The sequence below is a fragment of the Petromyzon marinus genome, chromosome 37 (assembly GCF_048934315.1).
Source record: "Petromyzon marinus isolate PM22_M1 ecotype Great Lakes invasive population chromosome 37, UKy_Petmar_22M1.pri1.0, whole genome shotgun sequence".
Taxonomy (NCBI): Eukaryota; Metazoa; Chordata; class Hyperoartia; order Petromyzontiformes; family Petromyzontidae; genus Petromyzon; species Petromyzon marinus.
In genome coordinates this window covers 22254488-22275470 of record NC_133703.1, presented here as the reverse complement: position 1 = coordinate 22275470, position 20983 = coordinate 22254488, and the positions used below count along the sequence as shown (strand labels likewise).

Sequence of the window (20983 nt, the reverse complement as noted above, 5' to 3'; positions counted from 1 at the left end):
GCGTGTATGTTGCCAACGTATCCCTGATGATATAAAAATAAAAACTTTAAATGTGAAAATGCATCGTCGGTTAATGAGAAGGGTCAAAAATCCCTATGTTTGTTTTTTGTATTCCTTGTTTTTCTTGCATACAGGAGCAAATAAAAAGAGCCTGGTGGAGCGTACATGTCAGCTGGGCCGGGAGACAAACACTTCTTCGTCGGCTCAGCGCAGCACCAAGGCTTTATCCATGGCCGAGCTGATGGAGTGGCATCATTTCTCTTCTACTGGACTGAGTTCACTGCCCGACCCAGACCTGTGCCAGGCGGCAGATGACATTACGTTTGTCATGCACAATGAAACCAAGCCTAGCTCGGAAACCACAGCGCTCACTGACAGTGTACCATGAATGGTCCACCAACCCCTCTTTACTTGCCTATTTAATCTTACAGTGGTTGGGAACTTAATTGTTGAATTGGATGTGTGTGTATATATAAGATAAATATACAAAGCCTCTCGCATTTGAATAGCTTATATCCTTGGTATACACCGTGTCCGTAAAAGGTATTGTCCATTATTTAAGAATTGTAATCAGACAGAAGTTTGTTTGTGGTCGAATGTTGGAGTTATGCAAAAGGTAAAGTTTACCTCTAAAAATGTTACATTTTAGCGATCTTTAACAGCTTACAACAGGAAGCTTTTGAAACGACCGCAGCCAACATTTTGGAGAACACGTGGGACTCTGAAATCCCAATACGTTGTGCGTTGTCAATGCCATGGCTGACGTGGGGAGGTTGAGGCCTGAAACTCGATCGAATTAAAGCTTCTTTACCACTAGGTGTGTAGTTTTATTGACCGAGCTTAAACTGCTGTGTAATTATGATTTAACAATGGACGATACCACTATTATTATATTCTTGGTTCTTTCGGTAAAGTCATGTAGAAGGGAAATAATAAAATAAAACAATACAATTCCCTTCTACGTGAGTTTACCGAAAGAACCAAGAATATGAATCCCTGCAGTCACGAAAGCTTTAAATCGAAAGATCCCGTTATTGACACCCTTTATATTTTTAACACGGTTCATGAAACTAAATAAATCGGACATTGTAAACTTGGTCAATGCAGACACGTCTTGCGTTGCTATCATCCACTACAGTCACAACATGCTCAGGATTCAATTGTAGGTAAAGGCTCTTGAGGTATATTCCATCTCCTGCCCTTTAGATTGCTCTATGTAACAGATTAAGATGTCTTAAATGGTCAATCCATTTTTAAACAATATTTGTGTTGCTTTTCAATTTTTTTATCATGTTCTTGTGAGTGCGTGTTAACTCAATAAAACAGTGCGACATGTTTTTAAATATAATTTAAGGGTGGATAGATAGACATTTGAAGTTTTAAAATATCAGCATGGTATTTATTTTCAATGCCAATTCTTAAGTGTTTTTGTTTGATTTGTGGTTTTGGATTTTTTATGCTTCATTGTTTGGCAAGGACATGCATTTTGCCTTCATTTTTGTACACGTTACTGACATTTACAAATTTAAAGCCATGAATTCTCCAGGACACTTTCTATTTAAACAGCATCTAAATGCAGCCACATCTTAAAGATGCTCTTCAGACACAGCGGGCATATTTATTCGTGGGGGGGGGGGGATGTAGCGAACTGATGTTGTTTGGCAGAGGCAAAAAAGTTCGTGATTCTGGACAATAACGGGTCGGGTGTCAACAGCACGGACATTTGGAGGGAATGGCGTTCCAGACGTTGGAGGCAGTCGTGGAGAACGAGAGACTTCCCACTGACACGGGTGCCATTGCTTTAACAATAGCAGCGGTGACATGTTAGAGTATAGTCCAGTTAAAGGTGTGTCGAATAACAATGCTCTGTTTTTACTTGAGGTACTTTTCGCAAACAGATGGTTGGGGAATGAGTGCGGTCATTCATGAAATTAAAAGGTAACTGGGGAGTTATTTGGATGCGTAAATGGAGTTAATATTTTGGGACCGATTCATGTCCTGGCAAAAAAAAGTTGCTGCCAAAATGTGGAGGGAAAATGGATGCCCCGCCACCAATTTCTGCCGATTTGGATGAAAAATTGCAACGTTTTAGCTAATAAGTCATTCTCAAAGGAAAAGTGTGAGCATTTGTATGTGCAATGTATCGCTTGAATGTGTTTTTTAAAAGTTATTTTGTTCTGTTTTGAAATAAAAGTAAACCTTACATCGTAAACGTCGGGTGGGCGTATTTTTCATCATATTTTTTACGTGAGGCCAGCTGATAGTTGATGGATCAAGTATCGCGTTGGAACCACTGAAATGCTGCTGCTGCGTGAATGCGGGTTTCATCCGCCTGCGAAGAGTGAATAGTCTCCGCCTGGTCACCAATGACTGCGCCAAAACTACAATTCAAGTTGGATACCACTTAATTTGGAAAATATCCAGATGCGTTCCTGGAGCTTCGTATATTGAAACTTCGTATATTGAACAACTTATAACAGTACAACGAGGATGCGTTCGTAACCTATTTCCTACTGTGAACACTTCATAACTTACCATTCATATTGTAAACAAAGACAATTTATATTGAACATAATATATTTTTTATACTATATAGCATTAAAATAAAAAAACTCAAGTAAAAGAAACTTCTGAAAAGTATATTCACACGCGCCAGAGTAGTCTTAAGTGCAGTTATAAAGTTGCGTTGCCCACCAAACACCATAGCTGCGTAACATCGTCCGGTGCTGGGCGCTGATTGGCTTGAGACGAATGTAAACAAACATTCTATGACTCGTCGCGATGCGCACCGCTAATAAAACCCGCATCTTACTGTACATTTATTCTTATCTCTATAGTAGTGCAGTACTGTAGGGCGAAGATGGACAATGTTATTAATTCGTGTATTTAAAAAAAAAAAATTAGATTCCACCTGACCCACCCTAACTGGACGTCTGTGGAAAAAAGAGCTTTGTAGGTCATCGGATTCCTCCAGTATGAATAAAGATTCTGATTTTGATCTGTTGTGGCGTGGCAATAAATGGTGCAAAGTGTCCTAAAATCCCTCCGCCTCTGTCTACCCACAGCAGGCTGGGGAGGGGAGGATAGATTTAAGACAATTCGCAATACTGTGCGGCAAAACCGGTAATAACCGTGTGTGTATTTTTATCGGTTACCAGTTATGCAAAATATCCAGAATTAAAGCCACCACAAAGAAGCTCAACACAGCCCCACAGAGAATCTCAATTGCATGGCTGTCAACCCAGACGGTTTACCCCGTATTCTTCTCCAGGGAAATTGAGTTCTCAGGTCCATACGGCGTACAGCCCGTTCCAATGTGAGCAAAACAAAATGGGCTGTTTGTGTTTCTCCCTTGTGATGGGACTTTGTAGGATCAACGTTGAGATTTATAAGGGGCGCAAGGTGACCAATAAGGTCTGAATTGGTCTGTAATAAGTTATGGCCCTGATAAGGGGTTGACATGTATGGTGTACACTACACTATACACTACTATACAATACACTATACTATATTTTGTCTATTTGTTTGTGTTTCTCCCTTGTGATGGGACTTTGTAGGATGAACGTTGAGATTTATAAGGGGCACGGGGTGACCAATAATGTCTGAATTGGTCTGTAATAAGTTATGGCCCTGATAAGGAGTTGACAGGTATGGTGTACACTACACTATACTATATTTTGTCTATTTGTGTTTCTCCCTTGTGATGGGACTTTGTAGGATGAACGTTGAGATTTATAAGGTGCACAAGGTGACCAATAAGGTCTGAATTGGTCTGTAATAAGTTATGGCCCTGATAAGGGGTTGACAGGTATGGTGTACACTACACTATACACTACTATACAATACACTATACTATATTTTGTCTATTTGTTTGTGTTTCTCCCTTGTGATGGGACTTTGTAGGATGAACGTTGAGATTTATAAGGGGCACGGGGTGACCAATAATGTCTGAATTGGTCTGTAATAAGTTATGGCCCTGATAAGGAGTTGACAGGTATGGTGTACACTACACTATACTATATTTTGTCTATTTGTTTGTGTTTCTCCCTTGTGATGGGACTTTGTAGGATGAACGTTGAGATTTATAAGGGGCACAAGGTGACCAATAAGGTCTGAATTGGTCTGTAATAAGTTATGGCCCTGATAAGGGGTTGACAGGTATGATGTACACTACACTATACACTACTATACAATACACTATACTATATTTTGTCTATTTGTTTGTGTTTCTCCCTTGTGATGGGACTTTGTCGGATGAACGTTGAGATTTATAAGGGGCACAAGGTGACCAATATGGTCTGAATTGGTCTGTAATAAGATCGGGCACTGATAAGGGGTTGACAGGTATGGTGTACACTACACTATACACTACTATACAATACACTATACTATATTTTGTCTATTTGTTTGTGTTTCTCCCTTGTGATGGGACTTTGTAGGATGAACGTTGAGATTTATAAAGGGCACGGGGTGGCCAATAAGGTCTGAACTGGTCTGTAATAAGGTAGGGCACTGATAAGGGGTTGACAGGTATGCAATGGGCACACCACGTGTTGCGAGGCGGGAAGTCACGTGTGTGTGTGTGTGAGCCGCCCTCGGGTCACGTGGCTACGGCGCCCGCCGTCTCCACGGTAACGCGGCCTAGCAGCAGCAGGAGGCGGCAAGCGGTAGGGGGCCTGGTTGTTTTCACGGCTTAATCGCTCGCTCTCTCGGCCTCACACGCGACGTCGCTAACACGTTAATCGCGAACCAAACACAGGTTCCTCCCCCCCCCATACCCCTCCTGTCTCTCTCTCTGCCGAGCTCCAGACGCCGGTGGGTCGACCGAGGTACGAGTTGACCGAGGTTGGAATTGTGCAGTTGCTCTGCCTCGACTAGCAGTGGCGTTACCTTTGCTCTCGTAGTGGGCAAACTAAAACGAGTGCAACGATTAAAATGATTACAACAATTTAAACGATCACCATTATTAGTCGCACGGTGTTCTAAGCAATTTCCAGAAAGGTCGGTGGCTCGTTTTGTTCGTGGTGCAGCGGTGGGCGCTGCTTCGATAAAAGCGATGAAACCCCGGGGTAGAATCCCGGACCGCGTCTAACATCAGTGGCTGAATGATATCGGAGTCGGCCCCGGGCGCCTTCACCTTCACTCACCCGTGTGCACTGATCGCCGGCGTGGTGAAGTATGGCCCAACAGCCCCGACGACCGGCACGGCGTGGTGGGAGAGGCCTTCATCCAGCAGTGGATTGAGACAGAGAGGGTTTATGTAGCAGCGTAGTTATTGAGGGGCTTTGTCTTGGTGTGGTCTGGCACTGTTCCGTTATTGTTCTTTGTTGCCTTCCCCATGCTTTATATTTAGTCATTTTAGTGACTTGCTCATATTATCTCGATTTGCACTTCTTTTTTTATTGTTTGCTGCTGTGACTTGCTGACCCGCCCCTTACTGGACATCGATGAAAAATAGCTTCATAGCTCATCGGATTCCTCTTCCAGGCTAAACAAAGATTATTGATTCTGAAACGATCGCTGCTTTGAATGGCCAACCCCTCTCCCAAAAACGTGACCCAATCTCCCTCTTTGGGAGTTCATCACCTTCGTTATTTGTGTTTTATAAAAAATCTGAAGACTTCGAAAGTCGGAGCTGAGCGAAGCGGTATTGGGGTTTTTGTTGTTGTTGTTGTTGTGTGTGACAGCGTTCCCCTCCGCTGGTGGCCGTGAGTGGCAAGGCGGTCCATGACTGTGTGACAGAGAAGGCTTGTCCGTTCCCTAGAAAGCTTCTCACGGTCAACGTTCAACGTGGACGTTGAACGCCGACGAGGGGCGACTTGGGCTCATTGTGACCGTCGGAGAAGTGTAGGCAGCCGAGCCCATAGCCAAGTCCCGTCGCTGCGGGTTTATCGCTCTATTAAATAAAACCTCAAGCAACCGGTGGGCAGAATTCTCTCTCGCTCACTCTTAATCTACACACACACCACGACCACCAGGCGCACCGTGGTGAAGGGGGTGGACTTGCTACTCTCTCACAGCCCCCTCTGCTAAAGGTGACTGTGTTCAGGCCTGCTATTACCCCCCACCCCATCCTCCTCTCTGGTAGCTAATGACTGCTTCAGCACCTACATTCATCCGCCTTGTTTGTAGAATAAGCCACGAGGCTCTCCTCCTCGCTGTCACCAGCCAGGTTGAGTCGAATGGCTCACAGGGCTATACCTAAATAAATAAAACTAAACTAACTGTGTCCCTGTGATCACTGTTACGTTGCAATTATGACTTTATTTTTTGGTGATTTCGAAAACGTTTTTTTTTGTTTGGACATGTTTGTTTTGTTGTAGTACGGAGTTAGACTGACGGCCTTAATCTAAGTTTTCTTGTGGTTGTTTGACTTGCATCCCACTGGGATTTTTTACACACGGTGCCTTTTTTCAGGAATATTTTGATGGTTTTTTCATCGATTTTCTGTTTGCACAGTCACATAGTCACTTTAAGATGTTTTCTTGACCGTTTTTTAGTTATTTTGTTTGTTGTGGTTGCACCCGATTCAAGAGCCGAATGGCTCACAGGGCTATACCAAAATAAATCAACTGAAACTTTGCGAGCCGTGCAAGGTCGTGATGTATCTACGCTGTTCTCCCAGCAGCTGTGTTGCTCACGCCTGCGTCTCGGAAGCCAATGTCGTCTTGTCCGTAAAATGCAGTGTCCTTTTAAGGCGGATCCACGCCAGAGCGATCAGTTTGGCAACTTACAGAGATCATCGATTATCCGGCGGCTTCGGTGGGGGGGGGAAGGAGGAAGCGCCTGATTTAACAAAAACGTTGGATAATCACTACATCATCATAATTTTAAATAGCTTATTTTTTACATTCTTGGATGACATATTTTTTAGGTGTTTGCCTTATCAACGTGTTTACTATGTTAAATTGGCATAAATAAAACAAACATACAAATGGACAAAAATAAATACGTATCCTTTAAAAAGTTACTCCACCGTACTTACCACTCCATTTTCGACGACTCTGCATGGGTGATGTATATACACGTGCAGTATTTTCATTGTTTAAGTTGTATGTAGTGTATAATGTACGCTATATAATATTTAACACTGAAATCAAGCATAGCTGCTTTATTTTGTCACGCTACATGGTGCCGATCGATGGACTGGTGGAGAGGTTTTGCCGGATCGGCCCGGGACCCCGCCGGATCATGTTAGGAGCCGGATCATCGTGCGCCGTATAAACGATCAACTTAATTGCCTGCTTATATGTTGACTTCTCTGGTTGCACAGACGTCCACATATAAACAATGTAGTCACTTGCAATCAATTGAACGGGCAGGTTTGCCCCCCACCCCCCACTGCTTTGCACTTGAGCAGCAGCAAGTTCTCTCAAGTCCCGCTTGTGACCCAGTCTGCTGAGCTCTCGTACACAAGCTTCCTCCTTGCATAATCTACCAAGCTGCTTGTGTACCGACCGAGTGAGTCGCTTTAATTAAATGTAATTAAGGTGCTGCACACTTTGTCCCTCGATTGAGTGGATGAGGTCATATCTCAAATTATCCCAGAGCTGGTTTTGAAACCTGGTTTGTCATCCACAAGTCAAACACAAACACTCATCCTAACATGTATGTGGGGCACAGGTCAGCTGACCGCGCAGCCGACAGAGGCCAGTGGAAAGATGCTTTGTGTCTCGCGCAGATGGACGGGACGGAGAGTGAGCATGGGCCAGGGACAGCACATCAGGCGTTCCTCACGATGGAGGAACTCGGGGATAAACTGAAGCTCCTTCGATACGAAGAGACTTTCCTCAAACAACACAACATGAAGCCTTTCTCTAGGCAAGTTTAGTGACATTGCACATTATCTCTACTCCTTGCTGCCACCCAATATGTCAAGATATAATCGCTAGATTTATGAAGTGTCCAACATGTCATTTTGCTGTATATACCTCCCAATTTTGGTTGTCTCCCTACTGCGCATGTTCTACTATTTTGTGCAGCGTCTTAAATGCGGTTTTGTTTAGATGCCATATAAATCCAAACTGGATTGTCTTGCGTTATCGGTAATATTCAAACAGTACGACTGTTGGAGGGAGGAACAAACGGGCATAGCATGGGGTATAGAGGATGGGCGCATGTGGTATAGAACAGTAATTCCTAACTTCAGTCCTCGTAACGCCAAATTGTACACCTTTCCATGATTACCAACAATCCGATGCATGCAGTGTGTGCAGTGGCTTCATTTGGATGAGTAGAAAAGACTGGTAATCACGAAAAGGTGGACTTTGGGTGGTCACGAGGACTGGAGTTGTGAAACATTGGAATGGAACACTTTTGGGGTGCCACTGGTTTTCTTCTTGGTGCATCTCTCTCCAAAATTATGCAGTGAGCCGTTCTCTTACAAGCAGAACAGACACAATAAATGCTACATCACAATTTAAGTCCTTGGTTTAAAAAAATAAGAATTTTGCACGTATATTATAAGCTGTGCTGTTTTTTCATTTCCCAGGCATTACTTTGCATTGGCCACTAATCCAGGCGAGCAGTTCCATGCATTTGCTTCACTCGCAAGCTGGCTGATCAATCAGGCGGGACGGCCCTTCGAAGCGCCACACGAGCACGATGACCCCAACGCCACGCTGGCGCGCATCCTCACAGAGCTGCGGAACACGGTAACGATACGCATACCTTGGATAACGATGATGGTAACAATAATTAGAAGACATTTGTCGATCCATTGCCGGGTGAAGTCCTCCCCGCGCCATGTCATTTGATTTGTGCATATTAAGTATTACATGTCATGAATTGACGCTTCATCATGGGGGTGCAGTGGCAGCATGCACGGCGGTTGGTGCACAACACTATGGCACCGGTGACCTGAGTTTGATTTGCTGGCCATGAATAACTGAACCAGTGCTGGGCCCCGAACCCTTCACCAACCCACGTTGACCAATGTGGCGAAATATGATTTAACAGCTTCCATTACCGACACTGGAGTATAGAGGCCTTCATCCAACAATGTCTAAATTATGATATTATTTACACATAAGCACTTTCCTGTACTTTCCAACATATTACTGTCACGTTTGAATACCGATAAATACAAATAAGCAGCACAAAAGGGTTGCAGTCGCACACATTTTAAAATGGTCACAGTTACCCTTCTGGAACCATTCTCTGACAATATGTGAAAGTTATGAAAACACCAAAAATGTTTCGTCTCATGTCATGATTCCAGTGGCAGAATTGCATGCGGACGTACATCATGTATTTATGCTGCGGTGTTCTTGTGTGCGTTTATAGGGAGCTGCAGTGGATTTCCCTCCGTCGCGACTTAAGACGGGCTGTGGGGAGCTCGTATGCTACACCCTGGATCGGTTGGCAGAGGCCGCACTGACGCACAGCAACTTCGCATGGCAAATGTACTTGCTTCGCTACGAGACACGCAGCCATATTACCACTGTGCACAAAATCAGTCTTAAAATGCACAAATTTATTAAATTCTGTTCCAAGTGGAATCGGCTGCTGTGTAGACCAGAAGTCACTTGAAGGGGCTTCACAGGTGGCTCTGTGCTATCGACTTCTGTGCCCATCTCTGACACAAAAAGTTAGACTGCTGTGTGAGAGATCCGAACGGATTCTGTCCCATGACGTGACGCTGATACGATACCATAATTGGGATAAAATTATGGAAATCTATTTTGCTTCGGTGCGGTCAGCTGCAGCTACTCAGTTTTTTCCGGCTCATCTCTTCATCATATTCCATGTAAACTCACAGCTAAGTGAACATCTCATTAGTGAAGCAACTGTCAGTTGTCCTATGCTTCATCAGCTTAATCGAATGCAAAATATGCCTTGATTTAATTTTTGTCCCTGAGCCTCTCTTGCAAAAGAGATTTGTTGTTCAGTGGGTTATTATTTGGTTGCATGAAATATTAAATAAAATTGTCGATATTTTCTTGTTGAGGTTAGCGTCAAAACCTATGAACTCGTTCATACTTTTATTTACCATGAGAGTGCACTACCTTATTCTTGTCTCATCCCTACAGGCCGCTGTATCCAGAGGAGGTGCAGGAAGATGAGGCAATCGTGATTGACGACTCCGAGCTCACTCTTGATAAAGTGGAAGAAAGCGCCGGGGTATGTGTGTGTGTGTATCCTGCCGAATGACTTGGGTCGCCGCACGCCATGGAGAAGCCCTCAGCCAGCAGGGGATTTGTAAAAGGACGGTCCATGTTCATGTTGATAGAGTGATGTTAATAATGACTGTGTACAACAGGGGAATGTCGATGATTATGAAGATGAGGAGGAGGATGAAAGCTTGCTAGACCTGGACAAGATTCGGAGCAAGAAACAGGTACCCATGTGTGTGTGCAGCCCTCCTAACATCACTCTGTGCAATGTCTCGTGTTTACCAGCCTGCATCTCTACCCATGCAAGTTTGCATATCAGAGTCAGAATCTTTCACCAGATTCAGAATTTTTATTTAGACTGGAGGAATCCGATGGGCTCTGAAGATCTTTTCCCCAGATGTCCACTGTGGAAAGTGGTGTACAGATCTATCCTGTGCCTCGCTGAGGGCAGCTGAGCCTTAAATGGGTATCTGGTGTGATTTGTAAATATCATCACTGGGGAGACAATTCGCAGACAGGTGTTGTTCTGGTCACAACATCCCCAAATATGCCCTTCCATGACGTCTATAATATGCGTGGGGTGGTGCTGTGGCACACTGCGCCATGAACCAAGTGACCTGAGCTTGATTCCCAGCCATAGCTAACATCATTGGTGAGTGATTTCTAAACCAGTCCTGGGCCCACCCTTCACCAAAACATACTGACCAGCGTGGTGAAGTATGGTCAAACAAGACCCAATGACCATCAATGTCGGAAGCCTTCATCAAGCAGTGGATTGACAAAAGAATGTCAGCGTGACATATATACATGTCGATACATTCCTAAGTAAATAAAAAATAGCCTTTGATTAGCTGTTTTCAAACTTTCAAATTACCAATTACAATTGTAAATAAAGTTTGTTGCCGTGTAGCAGTACATTACCTTTGACGGTAATGACGTTGGGCGGTTGTGGCGATTTGGCGATGGACAGGAGACACCTGGGGCCGACGTCCTGGAGTCACAGACCGATGCAGCAGCGTGGAGCCTGGAGCTGGAGCGCATCCTCCCTCAGCTGCGGGTCACCGTGCGCAGCGACCACAAGGTTTTCACTCCCTCCCAACACGCGACCGGAAGAGTCGAGCCGTAACTAACGATGAGAAATTCTACGCGCGCGGCGCCTGAATGCGACCGCTTCTCGAGACGCTTAATGTTGGGATAGAAAGGCGGGTGGGGGGGCGAGGGCGATCGGGCCAGGGAAACACGGGAGAGAGGACAGCCTCGGACGAAGCGACCGAGGCTGTCCTCAAGAAATGCATTTTCAATCCAGATTTAAAAGTGCATAGCTCCAGTGGGTTCCTAATAAGTCCACCGAGTGTTGCTACATATCACCTTATACTTTGAATGAACCACGTGTGCTGCAGGTCGACAATTGACACGTCGACTTGGGAACACGCCTACCCTGAGAGTGATCTATGCCTGATTTTGTCCACCCTTAGGACTGGCGATCTCATATTGAGCAAATGCACCAACATCGCGAGGGGATCGATTCGGCCCTTCTGGACAGCAAGGTTTGTCTTGTTTGTGTACACGCTTGCGTCTAGACACACACATGTGCACACACACAACACACACACATTCTGAATTTACACAACCTGACTTGATACTAACATTGTTGTATCTACGAAAATAATCAATGGTGCAGTCAATATACTGATGTGTGTGGGAATTGGTGTGTGCAGGCAATGACCCACTTGTGTATGTTGTGTACTCGACATGTATGGATTTGCAGATGCATGGAGCAGTGGTGGCAGTGGTCTGTGCACTCCGCTAGTAACTCAGAGAGCAGAGTTTGATTCTTGACCACAGTTAACATCAGTGGCGAGTGATATCTGAACCAGTCCTGAGCATGACCAGCATGGTGAAGTTAAGGTCAAACAATCCTCATGAATGACATGACATCGAGCAGTGTATTAATAAAGGGCTGTAATGATTATTATTGGCATAAATGCACGGGTTTTTATGTACGTGTACATGTGTTTAGGAATAATTGTTGGTACATGTGCTGGTGCGTTTGTAAGTGAATCCGTGCATGTGTGTTGTCTCTATATCGGTAGTGTAGTGGAGAGTGGTAGTGTAGTGGTTAGCGCACTGCGCTATGAACCCGGTGATCCAAGTTCGATTCCCGCTCACGGCCATCACCAATAACGATTATCTGAACCGGTCCTGGGCCTCCTCCCTTAGGTCGATTCAGCCTCAAATGAGTACCTGGTGCAGTGTGTAAACATCACCACTGGGGAGACAAAGGCGGCTGGGCGTGGTGCTGGCCACCGACTACCTCATGTACTGAGCCGGCCTTCATAGGTGCTGCTCGCTAACAGCACTTGCCCCGACAGTATGTAAGGCTACACTGGGGATCTTTGCCTTTGTTTTTTGTCTCTACATCTCAGGGTCAGCTGGAGAGACTGCAAGAGGAGATGTCTCGGACTCTGGAGAAAATCTCGAGCCGTGAGAAGTACATGAACACACAGCTCGAGGGTCTCATCCAGCAGTACCGCACCGTGCAGCAACAGCTGGCGCAGGCAAGGAAGGGCACCCCCCCCCCCCCTCCTCATCAACTTACACCAACAGCCCCGGCACTCATGGCAGCCCCAGCATTAATGTACGTACGTCTGTTGAACTTCTTTCGCACCGTACGCAGCCAACCTTGCTAATCGGAGGTGCGGGATGTGCGATGAGTTCACGTTACCCTTCTGGTGACTAGAGGCGCTTACCATTCATGGCTGTGTCAAGAAGAATGGTGCTTGAATGGATTCGCGAGTCTGAATGTTGTCCCTTCAGTGGATCTCCGGGGCGTCGTTCGAGACGTTCCGAAAACCAACTTCTGCCGCTGCTGCTGCCAGTGCCGGGTTCTGAGTAATGCACTGGTTGGGGCGGTGGCGCACTGCGCAATTGGAACCGGCAAACCTAAGTTCGAATCCTGGCCACGGCTGACTTCATTGGAAAGTAATGTCTGAAAAAGTCCTGGGCACTACCCCCTTCACAAACCCTGAAGCAGCAGCTGGCACAGGCAAGGGCATCCATCCCCCTCATCAACTCACACTACCAGCCCTGGCACTCATGCCAGACCCAGCGTTCATATATGTACGTGTGAACTTCTTTTGCACCGTACTTAGCCAAGGTGCGGGGGAAGGACAACAAACTGAACACAAAAAGCAGTTCTAAAAAAATTACTTTTTCAATCTACATTATAAAGTGCACAGCTCCAATGCTCGTTCCAGATTAACGGTGATGCCAGTCCAAAACAGTTGTTTTCATTCTTACAGAATGTAATCCAATGCAACATTTAACCAAACGGCGAATGAAAGATACAATTTGGGATGTAAAAGGTTTAAGTGTTTACCAAACCGTGAAGGTGCACCTGGAATAACAATGTTAAAACCGGAGGCGGTATGACAGCAGGGCACTCACATTACGTTGCCAATTAAAATGATTACGCTTGTTCACCCAGGAGAGCCGTCTCATATGACTCATTGTCAACAGGATCCTGCCAAGTATTTCGTGGAAGGAGGCGATGATTGCGATGTGCATTCCAATTGACCGCAAACCTTCCGTGCCGAGCGGGAAGCTGGATTTTTCGTTCAGCCTTTAAGGAATCTCAGAACCCAAGTAGAATTGAGCCTGGATGGGGCCACTGCCGTGCATAGAGCGGATGCTGTAGGCTTTTGCGGGGCGACACTGAGCAGCAAAGGGCAGCGCAGCAAATCCATTGTTGTACTGCACTGTGCTACCGCATCTCGTGCTCTCCGCCTTCACCAACTCGCACTAACCAGCGTGGTGAAATACGGCCAGGTAACTCGCGCGACTCGCATGGCGTGGGAAGGCCGTCATCCAGCAGCGGGATTGCTGAAAGGGCACGTGAAAATATATACAGTGAGGGAAAAAAGTAATTGATCCCCTGCTGATTTTGTACATTTGCCCACTGACAAAGAAATGATCAGTCTATAATTTTAATGGTAGGTTTATTTGAACAGTGAGAGACAGAATAACAACAACAAAATCCAGAAAAACGCATGTCAAAAATGTTATAAATTGATTTGCATTTTAATGAGGGAAATAAGTATTTGACCCCTCTGCAAAACATGACTTAGTACTTGGTGGCAAAACCCTTGTTGGCAGTCACAGAGGTCAGACGTTTCTTGTAGTTGGCCACCAGGTTTGCACACATCTCAGGAGGGATTTTGTCCGGCTCCTCTTTGCAGATCTTCTCTAAGTCATTAAGGTTTCGAGGCTGACGTTTGGCAACTCGAACCTTCAGCTCCCTCTACAGATTTTCTATGGGATTAAGGTCTGGAGACTGGCTAGGCCACTCCAGGACCTTAATGTGCTTCTTCTTGAGCCACTCCTTTGTTGCCTTGGCCGTGTGTTTTGGGTCATTGTCATGCTGGAATACCCATCCACGACCCATTTTCAATGCCCTGGCTAAGGAAAGGAGGTTCTCACCCAAGATTTGACGGTACATGGCCCCGTCCATCGTCCCTTTGATGCGGTGAAGTTGTCCTGTCCCCTTAGCAGAAAAACACCCCCAAAGCATAATGTTTCCACCTCCATGTTTCACGGTGGGGATGGTGTTCTTGGGGTCATAGGCAGCATTCCTCCTCCTTCAAACACGGCGAGTTGAGTTGATGCCAAAGAGCTCCATTTTGGTCTCATCTGACCACAACACTTTCACCCAGTTGTCCTCTGAATCATTCAGATGTTCATTGGCAAACTTCAGACGGGCATGTATATGTGCTTTCTTGAGCAGGGGGACCTTGCGGGCGCTGCAGGATTTCAGTCCTTCACGGCGTAGTGTTACCAATTGTTTTCTTGGTGACTATGGTCCCAGCTGCCTTGAGATCATTGACAAGATCTTCCCGTGTAGTTCTGGGCTGATTCCTCACCGTTCTCATGATCATTGCAACTCCACGAGGTGAGATCTTGCATGGAGCCCCAGGCCGAGGGAGATTGACAGTTCTTTTGTGTTTCTTCCATTTGCGAATAATCGCACCAACTGTTGTCACCTTCTCACCAAGCTGCTTGGCAATGGCCTTGTAGCCCATTCCAGCCTTGTGTAGGTCTACAATCTTGTCCCTGACATCCTTGGAGAGCTCTTTGGTCTTGACCGTGGTGGAGAGTTTGGAATCTGATTGATTGATTGCTTCTGTGGACAGGTGCCTTTTATACAGGTAACAAGCTGAGATTAGGAGCACTCCCTTTAAGAGTGTGCTCCTAATCTCAGCTCGTTACCTGTATAAAAGACACCTGGGAGCCAGAAATCTTTCTGATTGATAGGGGGTCAAATACTTATTTTCCTCATTATAATGCAAATCAATTTATAACATTTTTGACGTGCGTTTTTCTGGATTTTGTTGTTGTTATTCTGTCTCTCACTGTTCAATTAAACCTACCATTAAAATTATAGACTGATCATTTCTTTTTCAGTGGGCAAACGTACAAAATCCGCAGGGGATCAAATAACTTTTTTCCCTCACTGTATATATGCATATAAGAGGCGAGAGTGAAACGTGCTGCAAATAACGATGGTTTCACAGTGGCAGTGACACGGTGCTGTTGCTTTCAGGTCAAGGATCAGTACCGGCAGGGCAGCGGAGGGGTGACCGAGCGAGCGCAGACGCTTGCCGAGGTTTGCGAGACAAACGTTGTCCATTCACCTTTGCTCACACGAACACGCACGCTCACGAACACGCTCACTCACGGACACGCACGCTCACGGACACGCATGCACGCACGCTCACAGACACGTACGCACGCACGCTCACGAACACGCACGCTCACGGACACGCACGCTCACTCACGGACACGCACGCTCACGAACACGCACGCACGCTCACGAACACGCACGCTCACGAACACGCACGCACGCTCGCTCGCTCACAAATGCGAAGGTGTGCGTTGCAATGCTCAGAACTTCCCGCACACAATTTATAAATGGATTTTATAAATGGATGCCAATCATCGTAAATTGAACCTTTCCGAACCAGTCAGCAATTCAGAACGCCTGCTCGTTGATAACCGTCGCTAACCATGAAATTAACTGAAATCCGTTATCAGATTGCCATTTTGCCAAGATGGGTGAGCGGCGTGAAAGAGCGGGTGGGGGGGGGGGGAAGTGGTTGGGTGGAATATGTTGAGGGGTGGCTTAGTGACAACTTAGTGGAGATGTTTGCGTAAAAGGTGAGACTTGATATCAAGTGGCATGAGTGGTGTGTATGATGAGTGATAAGCATGGGCAGTGTTAGTGATGTAAGAGTCATGAGTGAGTGGTGTTAGTCTTGTGTTGTCCAGTGGTAAGTTTAATCTATTTACATAAATGGTTGAGATGTAGGTACAGTATCAGAATAAGCCGTGGAATATTGAATGTTTCAGTGTGCCATTGAAGAACCTGCATTTTGTATTCTTTACTCATACTTTAAACACAACATAAAATAAGTGCGTGTTTTCACAATTTAGATCACAGAAGAGCTCGAAAAGGTGAAACAAGACATGGAGGAAAGAGGAAGCAGCATGACTGATGGAGGCGAGTGTGGATAGTTTGTTGCTGCACGCATCCATGCAACTGCACGCATAGCTGTGTGTACGTGTATACATTGTGTTGCACGCATATACGCAACCTCTACTTAAGAAATCGGCCAAGCGGTGGACCATTTTTTCCCCGACATCACCGTCCACTGCCTTTAGCTTCACGATGGCCAATGCAGTACCACGTACAGATGCTCGGTTGTGCTTTACTGTGCACCCCTGTGGTCTTGGACTCGCAACTCCCCAAAGATGTCCCCCCCTCCCTTCTGCCCACCAATCAGGGACCTTGTGTGCAGGCCTGGTAACCCCTCCTGGCATGTTTTGAAGGCCCGTAAGGAACAGTCCGGTATCACGTTATCGGGTTAGACCACCATTACAAATTCAGCGTTTGCGCTGGTGTACATTTGCTTGCACTGTGAACAAGCATTCGCACGTGCGTTGTGAGGTAGTGTGGCTTGGAATTCACGTATATTGTTGCTATACATCCGAGAGGGCATCCAAGCGTCCTTGGTTTGGATGATTACCTGTTACACATGAGCCGAAGTTGCTACCCCCGTAGATGTTAGTCGCCCGGAGCAAGACTCGGTACCAAGTGTGCACGCGATGCATGGGCGTTGTCACCATTGCCGATAGGAGAGCACTGTTCCTGAAGAAGCTCGCAGCACGTGGAGTAAACCGTTGGACGTTGTGCCAAACAAACCGAACGATGCAGCGCCACCGCACACCGAGTCGGCCAATGTAGCCCCTATCCCAGCCACGTGAACTACTCCACATAACACAAAGCGGCGCGCGTGCGGTTTCTGTTGGGACAGGTCCCCTGGTGCGCATCAAGCAGGCCCTCACCCGCCTCAAGCAGGAGATGGAGCACATGGACGTGCGCGTGGGGGTCGTGGAGCACATGCTGCTGCAGGCGCGCGTCAGCGACAAACATGACATGACTCGCGATATGCACGCCAACGGCACTTACTAGGGCGACATTCGCATCGCACCCTTGCGTCACCCACCTCCTCCTCCTCATCCACCGCACTCTACTGCATCCAGGACCTTCATTTCTCTCAGAATATTTTCTGTATCGCCGGTAGACCAGGAGCTGGCACGCGACTTGCAGCCATGGCAAGAGGTATCTACTGGGCGCGGTGTGGCGGCTGTCGAAATATTATCTGGGTCGGCGAGCCACAGGCAGACCCGGCTGAAATGTGAAGCCCCGACGTCACCGCAACCCACGCCCATTAGTTATGAGCAAAGTCGAATGGTCCCATAACTTGTTGTCAATGTTTACATGTTAAATGGAATGTGGCAGGCGTGCTTTGAACCATCCAAGGAGCATTGTTAATTCATTGTTCTCTCTGTTACCGTTACTCGAGTTGAAATGTATTATTTTATTTGAAGTCATTCCATGGTAGGATTGGTAACCTTGAAGGTGCAGCTACAGAACACTTGTATTGATATGTGTAACCGTGACACTGCCAAGGTTACATAGATTAAAAGTGTAGCGTTATGTAACTAAATTACACAAGTGATATGTTATGTTGACCCATTTTCGCTTAAAATCACGGATCGGGAACGATTGGCAGAAAACGTAATACATTTTCAAATCATGTGTGATGTAAATAGGTATAATGATGACATTTTCACAGTTTATTGGACATTTAATTTGGCCACTCCACTTTACAAGTACTGGTCTTGCCAGAACGGCGTCCACTTTGCTTATTTCAACTCACAATTCACAAGTCAATTGTACGGATTTTATTTTGTTCACGCTCGTAAAAGAAACACCGAAACGCGAACAATTTCACAAAGTCGGCAGAGTTTCGACCAGCAGTTTGTCACGGATGGAGCTGTGGCAGAAGAGCTTCAGCTTCCAGGGCAGCACGCGCACCTGCACGTCCATCGCCTCGTACTCCTCGCTGTCGATGCTGAACCAGCCGCCCTGCACCTGGGGGGCCAGACCCATCCAACACGTCAAACGCTGGGCAACCAGAAGGGGTCACTAGCTTATCGACGAAAAGGCATTCCTTCACATTCCCATCAAACCATCTAATTTACAACGTTACAATCACGCTTGCTGTGGTGTTATGGTGAGCGCGCTGGACGGGCAATTCAGAGGTTGCTGGTGTTAGATTTTGATCTCCCGCCGCAGCTGCAGCAGTTAAAACTGCTGCAAGTTTCTCAGATCTCCCTGCCTCTGTCCATCACCCAGCGGTGCAACTGGTCACAACCACAGCAGATCGGCAGGTGACGTGTGCTGGGGAAAGTGCGAGTATTTACACCTCCTCCGAGACGATTGACCAGTTTAGGGGCTCCAGAACTCACTATTGGTGGGTTTATAGAACTCCCTCTATGGAGGCCATTCTGCCAGCAGTGGCATGAGCTATTGCAGGTCTGCACAGCTCTTTCTCTCTGTACAGTAAACTTATACTCTATAGTATTACATCATTCTAAATTACCATTTGCTTCAATAACACATTGGTGTTTTGTTAAACGAGTTTTTGGTATGCCTATAATGTTAAGTGACATAATGAAAACACATCAACCTGGATACATTCCATGTGTTCACTCCTAAATATTCCATAATGTTAATAGTTAAAGGTTTATTTATAATATTTCCACTCAAAAACATATGGCTATGTTTATTTGGGTGAAGACTAAACAACAGAGTGGAAGAGTTTGAAGATAATCTTGCAAATGTATAGGCACTGTAGCCAAGTGGAGCCATCTCACTGGAGAGGTGACGACTTCTGCTATGTTTCTGGTCTGACTGGCATCTTGTTTATGGCATGCATGATAACATTGTTATTAATTAACTACATGCCAACAACGTATCTTTGATGCGTTGTTTTCCGGTTTGGGTTGCCCGTGTCTCCTCAAGCGTTCGCCACGCCTTGCTGCCGCGGGCGTCTTGAGGAGTTCGATTTAATTAAATCTCTTTTAAACAGAAATGCGGTCGCAACCCTCCCTCACCTGCGGCTTGAGAGAAACCTCTTTGGCCTGTAGCTTCGTGGAGTCCTCGCGGACTGCATTTTCCTTCCGCATCCTGGAGGGGAACGCACGCCATCACTGCCGTGTCCTCCGGACGCTCACGGCCCAACTCCAGCGGTTTCTCAAACTCAAGTCCTCGCGACGCGTCGCGCGGTTTCGCCTTTTCACGTTTACCAGTTGCAAGCTCACTCACCCTGCACGAATGAAGTCCATCTTTGTGATGGCGGAAGGCATCAGAACGATGTCCACCGCATCTGGCTTCTGTTGGTATGTCAGAACAAAGCAACTTGTTGTTTAAGCATCACCAAAATATGTATGTGCTATTGCCCCAAACGTCTCCTTTTAGATATGTTTACTTTTAAGGTCACAACGTTATTGTGATGATTACGATGAATTTTTGTTTGTGAATTGTACAAAAAACAATAGGTCGCAGCCACTGCTGGACGAAGGGCTGTTCACAACTCTCCGCTTGCGACCCGAACCTCCAGTAACCCACACCACCACCTGACCGGTCGATATATCATGATGCTCGCCTTGGTTTGTGTTTTATTCGTCTTTTTTGTTTAAAAGTGACATTATTAGCACATTAACAACAAAACACTAAAAAAAAAAAATCATTCATGAAGCCACCGGGTCATCTGCGTGTTGCAATCGTGGAGCTGAAATGAAGACGTTGACCCAAAAACCAGGGAGACGCGGGGGGGATGTCCACAAACCTTCAGATCGAGCACGGCGTTAAGGCTGCTGATCACCACCTCCATCGAAGAAATCTCCATCTCGGTCTGCGGCGTCTCCTCCACTGGCTTCTCTGCACAGTGAGGGCACACGACGGCCGTACAGCCGCGGCGTAAACTCGCTCGCTCGCCCGCCCGGCAGACTCACACTGGGCGGGCACCGAACGACGAAACAGGCGCTTGAGAGCCCCGTCGGGATGTCTAAAACCGCATTGTTCACCAGTTGAATGGTTCTATAGAACAAAAGTGTTCATTATCACCGACATAACTAACGTGAATCGTGAATCTGACGAAACGATTCACTGCCTCGGCAATTTGTCGTTTTCACCAAAATCGGACAGAGCGGAACATTGGGCAACACGTAAATCCACGCTTCGTCATTATCAACAATGGTCAAATCACCGCTGGGCGACGCCCTACCCCACAGTCTCGGTGTTATTCTACCACATTTTACCACGCCGTTAAGTGTGGACAGGTGAAAAGGTACGACGTGGGGGGGTGGATGCAGAGTTACAATCGCTCAATGTGCCACACCTGAGCAGCGTACGGCGTAGCGAGTGTGGCGGCCCAGCGAGTGTGGCGGCCTAGCGAGTGTGG

General features: G+C 46.3%; 3 protein-coding genes across 7 annotated transcripts in view; 2 read left to right on the top strand and 1 right to left on the bottom strand.

Moving 5' to 3' along the window:
• Nucleotides 1-2212, top strand: part of RAD54B (RAD54 homolog B) — a 29608-nt gene extending 27396 nt beyond the window's left edge. Inside the window, exon 15 of the mRNA XM_076072146.1 lies at nucleotides 135-2212. Within this exon, the coding sequence (XP_075928261.1) occupies nucleotides 135-388 (254 nt within the window). The 3' untranslated portion in view covers nucleotides 389-2212. The remainder of the gene's footprint in view (nucleotides 1-134) is intronic.
• A 2344-nt stretch (nucleotides 2213-4556) lies between these two features.
• IFT57 (intraflagellar transport 57) lies at nucleotides 4557-19612 on the top strand. 5 transcript variants are annotated; one of them, XM_032967078.2, is made up of 12 exons: nucleotides 4557-4667; nucleotides 7682-7821; nucleotides 8492-8654; nucleotides 9286-9404; nucleotides 10032-10122; nucleotides 10262-10339; nucleotides 11086-11196; nucleotides 11591-11662; nucleotides 12542-12673; nucleotides 15715-15777; nucleotides 16605-16671; nucleotides 17486-19612. In XM_032967078.2, exons 2-12 carry the CDS (start codon nucleotides 7682-7684, stop codon nucleotides 17641-17643), a joined length of 1194 nt encoding a protein of 397 aa, XP_032822969.2. In that variant the 5' UTR covers nucleotides 4557-4667; the 3' UTR covers nucleotides 17644-19612. The 5 variants fall into 5 exon arrangements, with proteins under 5 accessions (XP_032822969.2, XP_032822971.2, XP_032822970.2 ...); XM_032967080.2 differs by having other exon boundaries at nucleotides 4576-4759; XM_032967079.2 differs by having other exon boundaries at nucleotides 4576-4829.
• AGK (acylglycerol kinase) overlaps nucleotides 18405-20983 on the bottom strand; it is a 19482-nt gene continuing 16903 nt past the window's right edge. The window contains exons 12-15 of the mRNA XM_032967077.2: nucleotides 20369-20460; nucleotides 19846-19913; nucleotides 19635-19707; nucleotides 18405-18609 (exon numbers count right to left, since the gene is read on the bottom strand). Of these exons, the coding sequence (XP_032822968.2) occupies nucleotides 18466-18609; nucleotides 19635-19707; nucleotides 19846-19913; nucleotides 20369-20460 (377 nt within the window). The 3' untranslated portion in view covers nucleotides 18405-18465. The remainder of the gene's footprint in view (nucleotides 18610-19634; nucleotides 19708-19845; nucleotides 19914-20368; nucleotides 20461-20983) is intronic.